The sequence below is a fragment of the Miniopterus natalensis genome, chromosome 3, assembly GCF_054644295.1.
Source record: "Miniopterus natalensis isolate mMinNat1 chromosome 3, mMinNat1.hap1, whole genome shotgun sequence".
Lineage (NCBI taxonomy): Eukaryota > Metazoa > Chordata > Mammalia > Chiroptera > Miniopteridae > Miniopterus > Miniopterus natalensis.
Window position 1 is genome coordinate 50329005 of NC_142083.1, and position 20834 is coordinate 50349838.

The 20834-nt window shown below is 35.2% G+C and overlaps 1 protein-coding gene across 7 annotated transcripts in view; it reads right to left on the reverse strand.

The window, feature by feature from the left end:
* MCTP1 (multiple C2 and transmembrane domain containing 1) overlaps nt 1-20834 on the reverse strand; it is a 418524-nt gene that overhangs the window by 128377 nt on the left and 269313 nt on the right. For all 7 annotated transcript variants that reach the window (XM_087815449.1, XM_087815455.1, XM_087815454.1 and 4 more), the window contains 5 exons: nt 18711-18813; nt 16844-16946; nt 16410-16511; nt 15957-16031; nt 13922-14041 (listed from right to left, as the gene is read on the reverse strand). In XM_087815449.1, coding sequence (XP_087671575.1) covers nt 13922-14041; nt 15957-16031; nt 16410-16511; nt 16844-16946; nt 18711-18813 — 503 coding nt within the window. The remainder of the gene's footprint in view (nt 1-13921; nt 14042-15956; nt 16032-16409; nt 16512-16843; nt 16947-18710; nt 18814-20834) is intronic.

Sequence of the window (20834 nt, forward strand, 5' to 3'; positions counted from 1 at the left end):
GGGGAGACTGGAGAATAGTGAAAGAAGGGATGGGTTTGAGGATAGAAAGATGGTCACATCCTAGAGACATTATTGACAATGGGCTTTTACCATTTAACACTACTTTCCTCTCCTTACTCAGTGAAGAAACACTAGAAATCCTGAAATAAAGAGAAAAAGGGATAGCCCAAGGGCCTAGTTATTTGTGCCAAAACAGAGCCAGAAAAATTTAAGTATTAAACCTTGGTTCAACCTCTAACAGCATGTTTGGGGTGGGGTCATGAATTTTTCTTGAAGTGGGGCTCATGAATGTTCTTGGATATATTCCTACTTGGACTCTGAAAAGAAGTGAAAATGAGTTGGGGAAAGAATTGCTAGCTAATGAAGACCTATTACAACTAAATTTTTAATAGAAAATGTGCTAATTACTATGTTGGTGTTCAGAACAAGCATATGGCTAAGAAGTTTGATTACCTAGTCTGGTTCCACATCAGTGATCAACTATAACACTGTAAAAATGAATGTTTCTATGACAACTACTGAGCTTGCTAAGGAGTGGGTGACCAACCTGAGGGATGAGTTTCTCCAAATAATACATAATCCGTTAGTCCCACACTATGTGGCCTGCAAACTCATCAGGTGTGGCATGCTTTTTCTTGTCCATTACTCAAAACATTCATCTTGCTCTCAGCCTTGGCAAAGCCTGAACCAGACTCTTAGGCAAAGAATAGTGCATAGGACTTTCTAATGAGAAAGGGTACATAAACCTATAAATCTAATCTTCTTATACAAGGGAAACAAGTCGACACACTCCAGTCAGCTCTGATTCTAACATTCAACCTCATGAAGAGTGATTATAATAATTTCTGAAGTTTCTGGACAGGACCAGTCTCGAAGTCAAAGACAACCTGTATCGTAACTTTCAGGAGACAGCTGTTTCATCATCCACAATTTTAGACAAAAACTTTCTTCTCCAATGTCATTCTAAACTAAAATTCAAAACAGGTGTTTGATGCTAAGGCTGTAACCAAAATATTCCCCCTTATAACCTGCAACTCCGATAAGACTTCCCTCGGAAATATAATGGTTACATAGCCCTTGTACGGCTTTAACAAACCCCTATTTTCTTCTTTCTGCACCATACAATGTGCAGTCTATTTGCACCCATTCAGGACTAAATTACAGATAAAGTTACAGCAAATTTGTTTTCTCAAAAAAGCAGTCAGCCCTAATATCCCTTGAGTAATAAAAGCCTTGTCTTTCATTCAGAACTAGAACTGGCATAATTTTCTCCAAGAAACAAACTCTACTTCCTACGACAATGGACCTGTTCTTAAAATTCTGAATGGGATACAGCTCAATTTGCAGGTGTTCAGGTATAAAGGTAAAAGGGCATTTGACCCCCCAACTGGCAATTGTTGCTGTGGTAGGTAACTTCAGTCTCCTAGTTATATCATTCTATTAGATAAGCTGCCAGAGTTTTCAGCTCTGAATTACAGAGGTAGGCTCAAGTGAATCAATAATTTATACAGATATATCTCATTCATTCTGATAGTATAAAGATACATACTAACAGCCTGCTGCAGCCAGGGAACAAAGCCAGAAAGACATTATTTAAAAAGAAAGAGAGAAAAAGAAACCCATTTATCTATGTGAGCAAACCCATTACGTAATAATGACCTAATGGCTTATTAATTTTATTTTTTGACTGTTTTAACAAATAATGTGATGAGATAAATAAGCTCTTTATGAATCTCAATAAGGCTGCTCTCGTGAATGTTAAGATAACATTTCAAACTTTCAGCTTCATTTTTAAAAAGAATGATATTTTACATAACAATGTAATACAAATCATTTGAAAAAAATTCAAGCATTTAGGAAGTTTACATTGACTAGCTTACTAAATCCCTCAAATATTTTATTACTGAATTTCAGTACAAAATTACCTTCTCAAAGATGAGAATCGAATACATTTAGAAACTGTACACTAAGAGTATTGTTAATATAGCCTTACGCTGTTAATCATTACCTGGGGAAAATTACATAGTGTTTCATTCACTAATACTATGACACTTTTATTAACTCATAATCCCTGTGCTAACAGCGATGCATTAAACAAGTTATAATTAAGAGGGCAGCAAATATTAAAAATGCCTACTTTAAAATTCTTCAATCATGTTAAAGGAATCCTCCAACACACATGAACTCCTCTAAAGGAGCACAGACCAAAAACAGTGGGGTTACGATGTAAATGAATAATAGCCTAGATGGCTTAAAAAACATTTCCATACATTCCCTTTGTCTTGTCCTCAAGGATGAAAGGAATTCGTGACTCAAAAACCTAATAAATAAAAAAAAAAACTGTCCTAGAAACTTTAATTATAAACAGTGACTGTTTTTTGACAGATCTGAACATCTGAGGATGAGATGCATTAGAAGTTGGTCCCTTCCCCATTGTAACTATTTCAGTTGAAGGTCAGACATGTGTCCGGTTTGACCCATGAACCACTTGCACTCAGATTTGCTTTAGGAAGACTGTGCAAAATCAATTAGAGCAACAGATCCAACGGGAAGCAGGGGACAGTAACTAGAGGTAATAGTCAGGTACCATATTCTCCTCTACATGGAGAAAATATATTTTCCCTTCTTTCCCAAGAAACCCCATGGGAAATAGGGCAGATGAGAAAGATCTGAAAAGTAAATAAATAAGTAAATAAATAAATAAAATGCACACAGGAGAGAGAAAGAGAGAGAGAGCATGACTGAGAAACGACTGCTGCAGCCTCTACTAAAGCCCTTACGCCTTTTTATGCTATACTCTGGGGCGGCCTGCTGTAAACAGTTAACATTTCTGGCCTTCCAAGAAAATATTACAAGTCCCTTAAAAGTGCAGAGAGGAAGGAGAAATAATGGAGTGCCCCATTTCTGACAGGCAAGACGGAGAGAAATGTACCCACACTGATCTCATTAAGATGACGAAAATAATGAGTGTGAATCTTATGTCTGAATCTCACAGTAGATAGAGGCGAGCATAAATGTATCCCACATTTACCCTTTTATGATGCCTGATATACTACATTTATTCTCAGCTTCATCTGATACTACTGTTGGGGGTTTCTGTTACAATATCACAGCTTTAACTTCAAGTTTTGCCGCCGAAGTCATCTGAGTCAGTCATTCAACACAGTTTTATTGAGTGTGCATGAAAACGGGGAAGATCTGTTAATGGCAACTGAAACGCATCCCAAGCAGAACAGCCTGGATTTATTTCCTGTCACTGGTTCTGGTAATGGATTAAAAATACTGACAAATGGCATTTTTGAGTTTACAATCTATTTTATTTCCTAGTTCCTTAAACTTAGGTTAAACATTCTAGTCAATTAGAAATAGAACCTAGGTATTATTAAGTATGTCTCCCGTATATTTTTGGAGGAAAAATAATGCATTTTCAGCAAACACTGGTGGGTTATTTTTCCTTGTGATTTATCTCTTTTTCTTAGGTCCAACATAGAATCTTTTCAGATAAGGATTTTAAGCTAAATCATTTTTCAAGATTAATACACAGCTCTCAGAAACAAACACTTGTGTTGTTGTGATCCTGTACGTTACTCAGGCTTAAATGATCCATAGGCCCTTGTAGTTAAAGAACTTCAAAGCATTTCAATCAGATGATTTAATTTAGCTTTCTTCACTCCAATAACTCCAATTGCAATAAATTGGTGCACCAACTTTATAGCAAACTATATCTTACATAATTTATATAATGAAGAGGGTAACACCCTACAAATTCTAATAGTGTTTCAAAATATGCCCAGATTATTCATTTAGGATAAGAGCAATACAATAAAAGTAGATCACCAGCTTTTCTAAATAATTCAGAATACATACACTTCCCCCTGGCATTTATTTAGTCTAATGGAAATTTAGGCCATGTACAGGTTCATCTTAGCTATAATTAAATCAATATGGATCAATATAGATGGTTTAAACTGTTTAAGCAACTCAGTGATAATATATGTTTGAAACCTAGGAAATATATTCTTAATGAGTCTACATTTACTTTTGGGAATAGGTAATTTATACTCCTTAGAGGCCAAACGACATTTTTTTACTTGTCTAAAATGTACCTCACTTAAACACACAGTCAACTCTAAGAGTTCTTTATTACCATGCTCACATCTCTGCTCAGTATTTTGGGAGCTATAGTGTGGTATGACCTCAACTAATAGAAAAGTTCATCAAAACATAAGATAGATACTTATTACTTAAACTGCAGGAATAATGCTAAGCAAAGTGAACACAGATTTGCTAATTCGAGGAGGCAATTCCAGCCCTCCCAAATCAGCACAGTCTTTAAAAGGAAATACCAAGGATTGCTAGTCTAATTTTACACTCTTAGAACTCTACAGAACAGTGTCAGGCATTTGTTTTTCTTAATTAAGGACAACTCCACTTATGAACGTCTGGATACAGAGATAGATCTCTCTCTCCCTGTCTTTCTGTTTCTCTGTCTCTCTGCCCCTCTTATCTCCTCAATGCTGCTGTCTCTGGAGCATCCATTACCAGCAAGCGGGGGAGAAGGAGAGTGAGTGTCTCAGTAAGTCCCTTTACTTTTTAGCACTTTAATTTCCTGTACTGTAAAATGATCTCTCAGCTCCCTTTCCAATTGTAGTATTCTCTGACTCTCTCTGTGCCTTTCAAAGCCCATACAATCTCCACCTTTGAGGGTCCCATGCCTTTGGTGCTAGGAAGGTGAAGCTGAGGTTGGACAGATGTGTTTCTAGCATCCTGAGCACCCAGCTATGATTCCATTGAATCTACTTCTTACGTGTAATGTTCTTATTCTACTGCTACTACTCTGTGAAGGGCTCAGTAGGCTTTGGGAGCGCTTCTATGTCATAATCCATGACATTGTTACTATGGGGAAATGTGTTCCAAGGTCTAAGCAACTGTCTTACAAAACAGACTTTTACATCTCATTTGGAGGTTGGGAGCCTATATGAAAAATATTTAGGAGTTAGAAATAAAATTGTGGTAGGAGCTCATATTCTGAGAATTTTAAATATGAAGGAAACAGTGCACACCCAGATACACTCGTAGATCTTAGGTTTAAAGGTCTCTTATAAATATCAGCTTCCTGATTGAGGGACACAATAGGTTTTTGCAATAGAAGAACCAAACTCTATTTAAAGTAATTTAAATAAAACCAAGTAAGTTTTCAGTATTGCTGTCTATCTAGAAAAGGTGCACTCAGTTATCTGAGCTTCTATATGTATGAATTAATTTTCTCTGAGTAGCAGCCATCACTTTTCTAATATCACTTCAAAAATATAACACCTCTTTTACATAACCTCAGTATACTAATTTTTGGATAATTAATGTACTGCTTTAAACCTTAATGATCTATTATTTTAAATTAAATCCAGAAGATTTCTCTAATTGATTAAGGGAAATAATATTTAATTAACCAATATTTTATGACAAAACTGGATGCTATCTTCTTATTTGAAGTAAGTATTGCTTGAGTCTGCTTGGTAGAAACTGTACAGAATGCTAACTATGGAAAACACAGTGGAATTATTTGCATTTGGTGAAATGGGATATAAAACATCATATATTTACATAGTATCGATAAATTGCAATAGTGGGAGTTTATTGATTCCTTCGGGGAAGTGGGGAACTGCCATGCAGAATAGCCAGTAGAACAGGTATCTTTACTGTTTCAAATGACTTTCCTACTCCACAACCTTTATTCCTGCCCTTCCAATGAAGATCTAATAGGTAATTGAACCTAATGAAGTATGCTTTTATATCTTGGACATAATGATATTCATTTAAGAATATAAAGATTATCTATTAGTCATAAATATAGTGCAAAGTATGGACAAAACCCATCAAACTCTCATAATGAGAGGGGTTATATTACTTAGGTCAGAATTAATGTTCTCCCCACTTCTTCATTTCAGTGGAGCACAACAATGCACCCACAGAATTGGTGGAGAGGAGAAAACTCTCAGATGGGTTTTTATAAGGGGAAGATTTAATTCATCTACATGTATGAAGCCAAACAAAATTTTTCTTTTAGTTGGACTCCAATGTAGCCAATGATTTTGTATAGAGGTTACAAATTATCTTTCTGTATCTATGGGGATGATTTGTATTGTATGCAAACTACAGTAAATCCAAACTAGACTTTATCATCAACAGCATGAAAGTAAACATAGTTAAACTCACATTAAACTTCATTTAGAGCACACATGCTCAACAGAGGCTATATGGCACCCAAGGGAGCAAAAATTGCATCTTTGAGGAGAGAGAAAAAATATTTATTTTCTTTATTTTCTTTTATTTTTTTCTTCCCTCACCATTTATCCCCCTATACCCTCTTCCACTACTACCCACTCCCCTCCCCACCCACAATCACCACATTGTTGTGGCTGTCCATGAGATCTTTCTCTTTTTTTTGGAGGAGGGGGGACTTAAGATATCACTATGATTTGTGGCCCTCCAAAACTTAATACTCCCTGACAAAATCTTATTCCTTACTATTTAATTTCTCTCATTAAATTAAATAAAATTTTTCTCCTTAGATGGTAAATACGAAAAAAAAAGAGTTGCGAAGCATTGATTTAAGATTTTAAAAAGCCAAGTTTTATCTCTAAAATTTTTGATAATACCCTTAAAATCAGGATTGGCTTTCATTTTTATCCAGTTATCTGTTTATACTTGGTATAACTTCCATCTTTCCTGCTTCTCAGCTTTTCTCTAATTTACTCTTCATTACCTCCCTTTGAAGCCAGTAGCGGGGGGCTGGTGTGAACCCGAGAAAGGGCCACTCATCTTCCCTCCGCTGCTGATCTCCAACATCACCCCTCGCTGAGTGTTGGACCTCAGTCACAGCGGAGGAGAAGACGCAGCGCAGTCATCACACAGTCCTACGGTGGCAAGGCTGACTGCTGTCTGTATCCAATTCTGACTGTCAGGGTCAAATGTGGTAAAATGGCCAGACTGGGGGCGATGAAAAACAGGAACAACTGGCTTAGCATTTCAGGTTAGCTTCTCACTTGGTCAATCAACTCTAATACATTCATAATTTTAAGGTGTATCTTCATAACTGGTCAAAATAGAAAAAATGGGACAACAGAAAGCATTCTCCTCCTATTTCTTAATATTTACCTGATACAAAGGGGCATGAAAATATGTGGAGAGTAAACTTACTGTCTAAAGTGCATTAATGACTGTATTTCTATTATAATTGACAATCTTTCAGAAGTTACTACTCTTACTTTCCAAAATTTTACTAAAATAAATCACATAATTACCTTATTCATTTAAACAAATTCTTTGCAAAGTACTTTACACGGAAATATTTTGCAATGGAATATGGCTTGCTAGCTTGTTCAGGATGCATGTCCCTAATACTTTAAAAAGTTGGCAGGCAGAAAATTCTTCAGAGGATAAGCACTTTGCTTTAGGAATCTGGGGACAGATAGTGAGATATGTCTGATTTTATTATTTTATAATTTTTGATCCTTAGTCAACTCTGTTATAAAAAATCTGGACCACACACCATATTTTTAAAAAGTCTCATAAAGGTTTTGAGGCTGAAACTACCTGATAAGTAATACAAGCAGGCTGCTAGAGGTGAAATGGGACTGCAGCCATGAAGCAAGAAGGGGACTACACTCAGGCATTGCTGTACCCCTCACCCCAAACTTCATTGCAGATACCATTAAGGCTCATGAGAAGGCTAATTCCTGGATTCACTATCGTATCATAGTTATTTTGGTGATATCTGTGGTTTATGTTTGATTTTAACATAGCACAACAGCACTATGCCTGAGAAAAAGTGAAATAGTTTTATCTTCCCCAAATCATCCATGGAAGAAAATGTCCCCAGCTTATAGCATCTTCCTGCTTCCTGCTTTAGAGGACAAAGGAGGGAAAATAGAGATAACAGAATGTGTGTGATGTACTAAAAGAATTAAATTCTTATTATTATAACTATAAAATAAAATTTAGGAGGAATAAGCTTTTCAGAGATTAGTATACTCTGTGGCTTATGTGATTATCTCCCTCCAAAGAGCAGGAAACCCTTTTGCTGACATCTATTAAAATAAACCAAAAAAAGTGCATGGGTGTCATTTAAGGAGAACTAAGTAGTGATTTGAGGAAGTGCTATATCTGTATATATAGCAACTACAAAAACAAAACAAAAAGGCTATACATTAAACAGGCCTCCCAAACTCAACTAGAACTTCACTCCTTGAGAAGGATGAGAAATCTAGTCAAAATGCTTAGTTCCATTAGTATCTGATTTGCTACATTTCCTGATTCAGGGCTGATATTAGCTAATTGTGATCAATCCTAAAACTAAATTTGCTTTCAAATTGTGGTTTTAGATGCAGTTGTAAGAATGTATATGCAGTGCTTTGTGAAAGGCACCAATTTAGAAAACCTACTTTTTCATAGGCCAATGTTTGAAAAAATTATTCTAATTCACATAAATTTAAGGAAAATGTATATTTTGAGTATCAACTTGATGTGCCAGCATGTCTATATGAACTGGGCAAACAATATTTACTGAAAAAAATTGTAGTACTAGAATCTTTTAGATGTTAATAATATTTGACTTTGTAAAAGAAATTTTAGGCCACTTTGGAAGCATACCATCTTCTAAATCGGTGAAATTCTATATAGGCTTTCTTCTTTCCTCACACATTTGTAAAGGCAATGTTTAAAGTACCTTTAAAATTTGTGTACATCAACTTGGAAGTATTGTTTAGTAAATGTAGCAAGTGTTTATATCAGAGGAAAGCATAAATGAAGGAGGCCTAGAAGTTTAGATTTACATAACTTTAAGAAAAATCAAGAATACAGGGGTAGGACCAACAGTTAGAGAAGATTTTGCTTTATTACTTGTTTCTTTGATTTTCAGAGGTCTTTCTATTTTGCTACTGCAGGAAAGCAACAAAAATTAAATCTGGAACATTTCCAATTTTTCCACTAACCCTAAAATAAAACTGCAGCATTAACAACTACAAAAAAAGCTTCTATATAATCATTTGAAAATTGCCATGAACTTGAAGCATAATTTTGTTGGTGTGGTATTATTGATGTTTCTAAAATTTTTTAAACAGAAATTTCTGTTGGAAACCTAGAGTCCCCTTCCATATGCCGTACAATCACCCTATATTGCTCAGTAATATGACTGCTAAGACTGGAACTACAGATGACATAGACATGCCTTTGTTTTCACATTGATATTTCCTTATTGTTTGTAAGGAACAAATGTCCTTATTGTTTGTAATAACTTTTAGAAAAAATCCATATGTTGTTTAATAGCAGCAGGCTTTCTACACAGGAAGTGCTTGATAAGGCGTCCTTGAGAGCCTATTGTCTCAGAATGTGGTATTATATCCCATCGCCTCTGCAACTCAGTTCCTCCTCCTCTACTTGTGCTCCCTCCATTTTAATTTTCTTTTTTATCATTTAGCTACGCAGAGCTGCCTCGTGTCATTCTTTGCATACATCATCTCTGTTTTTTTCTCTTTTCCTGCATAACAGCCCAGCTTTTCTGAAAGTAGCTGTTGTCCCGAGTGTGATCCCTTTACTAAAATGGGGATTGAATGAAGGTGGAGCACAAATTATCTGGAAGCAAAGGAAAACCAGGCATTTGAAAAGGACCCATAAAGGCACGAGTAATGAACCAGAGTGGCCTCGATGAATTGCTGTAGAGGGAATTCTCAGTTTCGACACAAAAGGAACACAAGAAAACCAAGGAAAACCTAGAGAGAGCATCTCAGTAGGAAGCCTGCCTCCTTGGCTGGTCGTACAGAGGGATGAAGCCAGGAGCCCTCCAGATAGGGACAGAAGCAAATGTATTTTATGAGTAACAGTCAAGCATTCAAACATGCCGTTTTGGAGCACAAGATACTTTGAGCAGTTGACATCCCTTCATAATTCATGTTCATTGTTCCTCTAAGTAAAATATGTGTCTCCCTGTAGTTATTCTGTTAGGAACTGTACTTTAAAGGCAAGAGGACATTTTTGATAATGCACATCTTAAACTTTTCATTAAACTACCAAATTTAAATTCTACCTTTTTGTGCACTCTGACATTTTTGTCTGGCATTTTCATTAATTTTGCGACATACATAAATGTAGCTGAAATGTTAACTGATCAATACTTTGTCTCTCTCATGTAGCACTAGCACTCTGTTCCCCAAGGACCACACAGCAGAACAGAAATTAAATGTGTAAAATATCAAATGTTAATGTTAAACACAGCGGCACTTACTGTATAATGACAGAAAAGGCTAAAACAATTCCAAATGGACAGATGGTACCACAAATTATCTACAATCACATTTAAAGATTAAAGTTTGTCCTGTAAAATAATTCTTTGACGCACACTGAAGTGTGTCCTTTTACTGATAGCTCAGTTGTCCAATTATTTTTGTGCTCATTACAGTGAGAAATGACAGTACTAGAAAGAAAGAGAGAATGTGCACTCTTTTTTCCCCCATGTTGCACCCACTGACATCCATAAGAACACAAATGTCTGGTCAAGAGCCTGATGAAAATTAGGCCCAATTTATGAGACATTTCCACGTCTACAATAGATAATTCCCAAAGATGAGCTGGGCCTCCTGCACCACATCCATCTGCGTTCACTCTCAGGCAGATAATATTCATAGTAAAATTTAAAAACCTAATTCACAGCACAAAAACAAGGACATTCCGAGGAACGTGTTTGCTTTTATTTTATCCATCACCTTCTAGGCCGATTTCAGCTTCTAACATCGTTGGCTGGCTTTGAATCTTCCCCACAGCACGTAGGTTTAGTACAAAAGAGGCCAGAGCATCTCTAACCCTGCATTTCTCATTCTCTCCACTTTGCTTGACATTAGGACAAAAAATTAGTTTTTTCCGTTTTGATTTCATTATTCTACATTTATTTTTGGATAGTAAATTAGAAAATAAAAATAAATCAGAACAGAAAAAAGGCACTTAAACATTATAAAGTTTACTGATCTGGGCCTAAAACCAAGCCACATAATGGTACAAATGCACATGCTCCATGAGGCAGCTGCATTTATGAAAAAGTGGGCCAAGTGGAACCAATATTATAATAATAGACTCATGATTCAGCCACAGGGAATGATGGGAACAATATGTTTGTAACAATGGGGTGCTGCTCATACTCCTCTCCGAAAGGAAAGCAACTCTCTTCAATAAACTGGCCTAAAAAGGCTCTGGTTATGCAGTGGTATCTTTGAAACATTTCATTTTTAAGTACTCATATCATTTAATATCTATAAGATAAATAAAAATCCTACAACAGGTTTTTGTTTTTTTCTGAATAGTTATGATACTAAGATTACACGGTACATATTTAAAAGTTCTTTTAGAAAGAAAATAATATCTGCTGTGTGACTTTGGCCAAGTTGGTTAACTTCTCTGTGCCTCAGTTTCTTCCTCTGTATATTGGAAAATAATAGTATCTGCTGCATAATAAGGTTGCTGGGAATATTAAATTGATTAATGCATGAAAAACACTTTCTTGCATTAGTGCCTGTAAAACAGTTCCCTGACTCATAAATTCTTAATAAATATTAGTTGTCATTGTTATATTAAGAATTTTGTAACAGAATTTAATCTGAGGTTAAAATAGATGATTGATAGATTATAAAATAGTTTAGAATGTAAATAGAAGGTCTAGGGAAAATTGCTACGACCGCATTAAGCTATGTCTATCATCATTTAATAACTAGCTCTATTAGAGCAAACCCTTATTAATCTGGCATCATTGAATAAAGAGTTTCTCCACATAAGAAACATTTTCATACTGGTTCATTGGTTGGTTGATTAATTTAAACAGCCGTTTATATTGGGAGCCAACTAAGTGCTAGATGCCCCATAGGTGATGGTGGAGTACAGGTGAAAATGGCAGGGTTCCCATTTTCATGGAACTATCTGTTCAGGTCTAGATAAGTGTGAAGTTTGGTTTTTTCATTTGTTGTTTTCATCACATTCAACTGAATGTAATTCAGCATTTTTTCTTTCTTTCAGTGAAACAGTTAACATCATTGTTTCTTCTCAGAAGTACTCTTAACCTGGGTTCACATATTAGTTTGTGGCCCCTTTTCACCATCAGGGTCAGCAGTCCCTTCTCCCTTTACCGTGCCCTCCCTCCCTTTCGCAAGCATCTCACATTCGGCTTGTTTCACGGCACTGAGCCTGTTAGAAACTGGCCACCAGCGAACAGAGATATTACATTTCTTACCCAGTGAACCTTGACCCTCTTACAGTGAAATCACTCAAGTATTATCAAGTAGATCCCTAAGTTTCTCAGAATTTCCGTGGCTGGTTTTTTTTTTTAAATCAGAAAAATTTTGAACAAAGTCTGCCATCTTGAATTCACTTCACATGAGTGACATCCAGAAGCCAGGTGAATTTTATGAAGACTTACAAAACACGTTGTAATGCTCAAGTGTTAAAAATGAATGTTCCTGAACAAATTATATAATTATGTAGATTTCTCTGTTTTCAAGTTTTGCAGACATCTGTGTAGAATGACTCTGGAAGAGTGAGTCAAAGACGGCAGCTTAATCTTTTTGGTAGAACATCATTGTGCCTCTGATAAAGCTCCACGGAACTTCGACGTGATGGCATAAATATACAAAGAATCTCAGTATCATTTTTTCCTTATTAACATCCAAATGCCTCTATGATAGTGAAAAATCATGATAAAGTTTGCTTAACAGTACCCCCCATGTACTTAATATATGAAAGAACTAAATAAAAGAATATTGAAAGAGGCAGAGTTTCCTTTCTAAAACTTAATGATGATGACGATCTCTTTCTTTAAGACGACAACAACATGCCTATGGGAAGCAGGCTGCCCAACTTTCTGGTAACTTACAACATAAAGGGACATACAACTCTTTGTTCCATGTGCTCAGGCATTAATGAAAGTCCCATACAAGGCCTGAAAGGAGGGCAGAGCTCAAAGCACTAAACAGATGTGCACACACTCATTTGAATGTAATACTAAAATGTTGATTTGTTACTATAATTAAGGCTCTTTAGGTAAACCCCATAATAAAGTCATATTCTACTAAACTGGCAACGATAAGGAAGAGTAAGGTACTCAGATTCTAACAAATATGACAATAAAATAAAGGATTCCAAATGAAGGACTTCACTTAAACTTCAGACTGAAATCCTGAACAAGCAAAAATAATGTGAAAGCAGAAAATTCCAGCTAAAGCTCAGAGGGAAGAATTCTTTGGGATTTTCTGGCTTTAGCAAATTGGTCTCCTCAGCAGTTTTTAAATAACCAAAGTAAAAGGCTACAAGATGAACATTGTTAGAGGACTATTTGGATCTATCAAATTCTCACCGGTGCCTTTTTAAAAACTGGAAATCTCAGAAATAATAAAATGCCGCTTAAATAGGTCACATCCACTTCCAATTGATTCACATATTAAAGTATTACCAGCTAGCATTCTACTGTCAATGATTTTCATATTTTGAAAAAAATATCTATAGAGTGAATATAATGAAAATGAGGATGGTCAAGATTCTATTATTATTATTTTTTTTAACACAAAGGACTTCTCTTGGCTTTGCTATTGGGATTTGGGATTATACAATATATAACATTTTACTTTTTAGCTGTCATGGAGAATATTATACATTGGTGGCGGAGATGTCTTGCGGTCCGGAAGTCTGGGGGAGGGGGGGGCTGTGTTCTTGGACTCAGACCTTGAACAATCCATCAGGTTCTGCCCACGGCAAATCTGTCCAGTAAAGTCTTAAAATAGGAGTTTTAAAATGGCCACATCAACATAACTGTTACTATAGCCACAGAAACACACAGCTATGATTACTGAATTTACTGAATAACAATGTAAGTAATACAGTGTGATCATACCACAAAAGCAGCAAGGCTCCTTGGGGGCGAGTCCCAATCAAAGCAACTGTTAACGTAGTATGCAGCATTTATAAGCACCATGACACAACGCTTCGTTCTGATGAAGTTTCTTAGAAGCAGCTATAATGAAGATGAAATAGTATTAGAATTTGCAGGACTAAAAGCCATCAGATATGCTGTAAAATTCTTCAAGCTTACTGTGATTTAAAAAGGATTCAGAAAGTTAATAAAGTTGTAAGAATATACCAAGCAGTTTAGCTGATGAGTTGAAGGAAAAGAAGTATCTCTGGAGGAAGTGGAAGAAACTGAATTATAAGAGCAATTTCTTAGCTAAATATATTTCTTTAAATAATATTATCAGATAGGTTGGACTTACCTTGTTCAGAAGGAAAAAAAACCTACAAAGGATTAAAAACATTTTTTGCTACTTACTGCAAACCTTAAATATATTTTTTAACTTTATTTAGGGCCTTAGAGAAAAACCTGCCAAGGATTACTTTATTATAGAAAACATTTTTTCTACCATTTTAGTAGGATTCTTCCTTTCTTACTATCATATTCTTATTTTTTCTCTCTTTCCCTTCCCTTCTTTCTGTCTCTACCTTTCTCTTTCCCACAATAAATTTAACCTGCATTTTCTCATAATTTTGTAGTTAGGGAAAAATTTATGGTAACCAAGTACTTTACAAACTCTTTTACTGAGAAATGTGTATGAGAATTGATATAATTGAAATTAAAAATTTAAAACTAAGGCGTGACTTCAACTATAAAAAGAACAGCCCATACACTAGATGTGGTTAAAAAAATTATCTACAGCTATGTTAATAATTAGAATAATATGTCTGCAGGTTAATATGTTGTTACTTCCAAATATACTTCAATGCTGATCTAGTATTTTAAAGAAGTAGCAATGTAAAGTTTACTGAGGTCATATGGAAAAAATATATATGTGTAACTATAAATGCAAGTACATGCATACCAGCTTTAATAAGTTATTCAAATTCAAATTCCTTTCAGTCAAATTTAGAAGTCTCCCCACTTGTTTTTCTTCTTGGCCCCTGATTACTTCCTTTAAGAGCTCTTTTTATTAATTTTATCTATAATTGTGGAAAAATGTAATCTGTATTCTGTTTAGATAGATATTGCATTTGTAACTCATACACATTCTTTAAACAACCTAAGATCCCACTGTTTATGGTGAATTGATTGGATTAAAAATAAAAATCTTTTTAGCCTTCTAATAGCACAAAAAATTATTAAGTATTTTAACCCACACCAATACATTCTATAAACTTTTAGACATATCAAATACATTTTATTTTAGCTGTGCTAATTAGAAGTAAACATTTTTTAAAGGGGTCGCTTAGTACTCTTTCTTAAATTGATTCAAACCTAATTTAGAACAATAAGTCTAATTACAAGCTATCAAGCCTAATTTAAAATTTCTTCATGACAGAAAAATCAGAGTTCCTGATTTTCTATTTTCTTAGCTGAAAATGTCAATAAAAGTTCACTTCGAAAAGATCATAGTCAAAATCTAATTAAGAAGGTTCCCCTTAAAAGATGGAGCCCCCTCTCTTGTGGATTAGAGGGAAGAGCTTTATGCTGGGCTCGCTTTACACACACCTGCATCATACCTGTGGGTGGTCTGGACATATATTTGAACCTCAGCTTTTAGGGATCTCATTTACACATTCCATGGCAATCAAATTGTATTTTATGTTCAAAATGATCATTCTTTTGCTAAAGCATGAATACATATCCACTCTATGCAGCGTCTACAGTATCCCCTTTCTTTTTTGACCACCCCCATCCAATTTATTAATTTGGTATTGTCCCTGTTTGATCATTTAAGGAAAGGAAGGGAAGAGAGAAAAAGAAAGAAAAAAGAAAGAGCCATTTCACATAACTAGATGATCAAATATTTCATTGTCTTCCCCACCTCCACATCTCCAAAGTTTATTTGAATTTAGCTAGATGTTTTACAGATATAATCAGGTCTTCCCCGAGGGATTAATCTTTCCTTGCTTTTTACCTGTTTAGAGAGTCTGTTTTCCTCTTCAATGTACTTCTGTTCTTTGGGTATTAATGTTCGTAAGCTGGCTTTCACCTATACATCAACATATGTGTCTGTTATGGATTAATATATAACAAATGTTTACAAGTTTTTCATGCAGTTCGATTTGCAATCGTTTCTAAAGTTTCAAAGACCTGGCTGCTGTGCTCATAAAATATAAATGTGTACAGTGGCACAGGCATGCCCCTCCGTGGCTCACGCAGGCAGGCAGGCAGCGGCCGGGCCCGGCCGGAGCCGCCGCCAGCCGCGGCAGAGTGTGGGTGTGCCAGGCAGTGGCAGGAGCGTGCTCTCCGGGACGCATCAAGGTTTAGAGAAAATGAGGAATGACAGAAATTCTCTACAAATCAGGAACAAAAGCTTTCATGAAACTGAACTCTTTAGCAGTACAAAAAAGCCAAAGTTAAGACTTACAGCATTAAAAATCACATCTATTTCAAGATAGATGACCCCCTTTGTTGGCCCTGTCAGCTGCTTGTTTTTCAAGACGTAGGCTTTCTGTTCACCATTTTGAATCTGCGGGAAAAGGACATGACAGCCGTCTGTCTCACAGTCTCCACTGAATACACTCCCTCGCTGACCTTTGACCCCCAGCTGCTGAAACTGACAGAGAACCCAAAACAACTGTGGCAATTCTGACAAGTACCTGTTCATTACCAGGATCAAGTCTGTCAGGAAAAATTAACTATCATGGGATTCAACATGGCCGTGAATTGAGTATGTTAAAATTTTTAGTGTTCTTATTACAGACCTTGGTTGAGAAATGACAGATATAGAGCTGAGGTGGTTTTTTTTTTCTCCTTGAGCAAAAGCAACCCAGGGCAGGGTGTCAGGTGAATAAAACTTACAGATAGCAATGGTATAGCAACTTTGCCCAGAAAGTCAGCGCTTCGATCCCGATCTTCATCATAAACTGTCACTTCAAGAACTGAATGGATATCTTTAATGTTGCTGCATAATAAACATACATGAAAAAAAGACTTCATCAGCGGAGAACAAAAATTAAAATGCTTTTGGAAATTTAGATAGCTCCAACTGATTTTGTGTGGATGTGTTTTTACGTATGCTATTTGCATACACACAAACACAAGGTAGCTTGGTATCTGACAGAATTTCCCACAATGCACCTTAGTAGACTACAGTGATGGTTCTATTATCTGGAACTTTGAACACCATCATAATTTCAAGTTATAATTTTTTAATGAAATATAATTTTCCATCTGGATGGGCACAGAATAAATTATTATAAAAAAACCAAACCACCAAAAAGTGGCACTGATATTTTTTAGGCTTTTCCTTCTCCTCATTATCACAATAATTTCTACCTTCCTATTACCCCACATAAAACAACACCAGGTTTGATATTAGCAAGAGTCATAATATACTTAATATAATTCTGTTTTTTCTTATAATAGGACGTCTTTTTGTTTACCGCTCTCATGAAACATTGAGTTCTTTCTGTTGGGTTTATCGTAAAAATTAACTAACACAGAAAATAGAATGGAGAAAATGTAACACTGATAGCTACTGTACCACCCTAGGATTTAGAAATTAAGTAGTGTTCCATTATGTTCCAAAGACAACATATGTTAATAAACAATCGTGCAAGCTCTTCATATTTTTGTTTCTGGAAAAATAAGCCCCAATTGTTGACAGCATTTATTCTTTGATCAAACTGTTTACTGAGAAAACATGAATTAAGAGAAGACAAAAATGAATATATTCGTTACTGAAAGACTGCAACCACGTGTGAGAAAAGGCTTTATCGGGGCACAATCAATTAATGGCTTTGATAATAATCAAACCTATTCATTCAATTATGCATTCCAGAGAAAAACACTCTCCACAACCTTCTTAGGACTGCAAGTCTCCCGACCAGGGCTTTCATCTTTTATAAAAATGTGGAATTCCTTAAAGATAAATTGGTCAGATAATTGAATTTGATTAGTTACTGGCTCTTAAGCAGAGACATTATAAGAAATTAGTAAGGAATTTAGTAGTTTTTCAAATACAAAAAAAAAAAAAAAAAACTGTTAGAAAACTTGTAAGAAGCACTTCTGTTTGGAGTTTTCCTTTGTTCAGAGTTCGTTACTAAAGCCCAGTTTAAAAAAAAAAAAAAAAAAAACACACCAAAATAAAACAATGAACTTCAGGGATACTATAGCGTAGCACTGGCAGCTTTTATAGTGCATGATCAAAATGGTTTATAAACTTTTTAAAACAAAAGGAAAATCAACTCATAGGGTGTTTTGGTCCCTAGGACAATACTTAATATTCTTATTGTGCTAAAGTGCAGCAAACCAAAACTAAAGCATCTGCCGAACTGGAGGCCGATTGCTTGCTGGTTTGAGCGATGGAACAAACAGAGCTTTGTCCTATTTGGTGTCAGTGCGATCGGGGAGAATGTCCATGGGAAGCAGAAAAGGAAGAAGCAGCGTGGCAATTTATTTAATGTGAGCAAAATCCTTAGGCAAATCATATAGAAAGCACAGTTTAAAAAAACATCTGTGAAAACAGAGAGAAACGGCATATACCCGTTCCCCAGGTCTCACCGTCAGGAAGGTGATGCGATTGTGATATTCACTGTTGCTAACCAAGGCAGCTCGGGTGCACTGAGCTCTTAGCCAGTTAAGAATAAACGCACACACAAAAATCTCAAAAGTAAATATCATTTAGCACCATTTTTGAAATGAGCTCAAGGTAATGACTACTTACAATGTGAAGACTTTGTTCCATTCAGGATTGAGATTTTTGTAGACGGTATGTGTTAGCAGTCTATCATTGTTCAGTTCAACTACGCAGAAAGGGTCACTTTTACCTACAAGAGAGTCGGGGGGAACCTTTTTAGTATAAATAGCACCCACAGTTCAGATTGGCATAATCACGACAACATCTCTTTTTAAAAACAATGTTATAGAAAACAAAAAGTGAAGTACAATTAAAAAAATTTAAAACATCAAAATAGAGAGTTAACTATAACTGGATGATGTTAATCATTGTGATTTATTGAAATTTAGAGCCAGAAAATTTTAAAAAAGGAAAAGAAATTATATAGCCAATATTTCAACTTGTAATTTTTGACAAAATAATAATATAACAGCTAATTATGAGGGAGAATGTAATGCATATCCATCCCTAACAGTTTTTATTTATTCCTATAGTGACAGTTTGAAAGGTTCAGTCCCTTTGTTTTTATCCATATATTTTCCAACTCATCTGACTAACTAGTAACTTGTAACGGACATTCCTAAACAAGTTGATATTGGGAAAACTCTTATATTGCAGAATTACGACATTTTAATCTGACTTAAGATTCTCTTCTGAAATATCTGAGGCATCACAAAAAGGCAAATTAGGCCATCTGAGGCAGAAAAAATTCTGTCATTTGAAACTTAACCTCAACAATCAGTCTACATGTTAAAGAGCAGTATTTTTATTTTATTTTTTTTGTCCACTGAGAGTAAAGGTTTTGGAAGTTATCTGTTTACAGCAACTCTGTTTTTCCAGTCAAATCTCGTCCATTCAGCAATTACATTTTGTGATGTCCTCAATATTTTGTAATGTCACGTCCTGTATTATAAGAACCCATAAAGTCAGAGGCTCTATGGGGGCAGCATTAATGATATTACTGCAGCATGTAATTTGTTTGATACCTTATACAAATGACAATGAAATCAATATTTGGACAAAGCTGTCCAGAGGTCATATATTTTAAACTACAATATTGATTTAGACTACATAAGAGGTTAATGTGAATATTATTAACTTTAATGATAAAGAATAATTGTTTTAAATGCATTGTGAATTGTAGTCACAGTAGTTTGCACTTCTGTGAAAGCTTAAATATCATTGAAGATTTTCAATTAAATTTTAATAGGAAAGAATTCATTAGCTATCAGTGACAGATAAGCTATGTATTCCTACACAGCAGTGTATTTACTTTCCATATTGTAATTCTTAAAATGAGCTGTACAAACTTTGACTCACCTTTAATTTAATTTATTAATTTTATATTAAAAAAGAGATTTAACATGCGTGTGTTAGTTCAGTGGCCTCATATACCCCAGGATAATTGCATACTTTAACATTATGGTAGTCTTCTCAATTTTTGGTCTTGGGAGTAATTTTCAATAAAGAATAGAGGACTGAGAGTCTTCTAGGTCTGGTATGAATTTTACCTGTGGCTTAGGATGTGTGTTATCTTTATTCCCCACCTTCATTGCCCTTGCCCTACCTGCTACCATCCTCACTTATAACTCACACACCATGGAAAACAGTATTCGAAAAAGAATCTTTTGTTCATTAGAACACATTGTAATAAGTTTTATTTGCCACATGAACAACTTTATTTTCTCCCATATACTTCACATATAAGCATAAAAATTCCATTCAAACAGTTCTCAAAACCTTACTTATTTTTAAGGCTCATATTAAGTATCTCCTTTCCACTTAGCTTTGTGCTGGATACTACGGTATAAACAAAAGAACAGAGAAGATAAACCACAACCTCAAATAGTTTATAAAAGTGTTGGAGAGATAAAACATATCTACTATAACAACGAGAAGAACATTAAAGCCATATTTATGATAGAATTCCTTGTCAAAAGAGTAACTACTTCACTTTAGACAAGACTTTAGATTAAATGATTAGCTTGGGAAGCACATACTTAAAAGACAAGTGTAACTCCCATACTCTTTCTTGGATCTCCTTTTAATTTTTCTCATACATTCATATTAATCTTAATGCAGGGGGGGAAAAGACTATATAAAGATAGCACTTTTTGGTATTCTTGTTTCCCCATTTTCATTTGCTTTACTTCAGTTACTATTCTGTTTCAA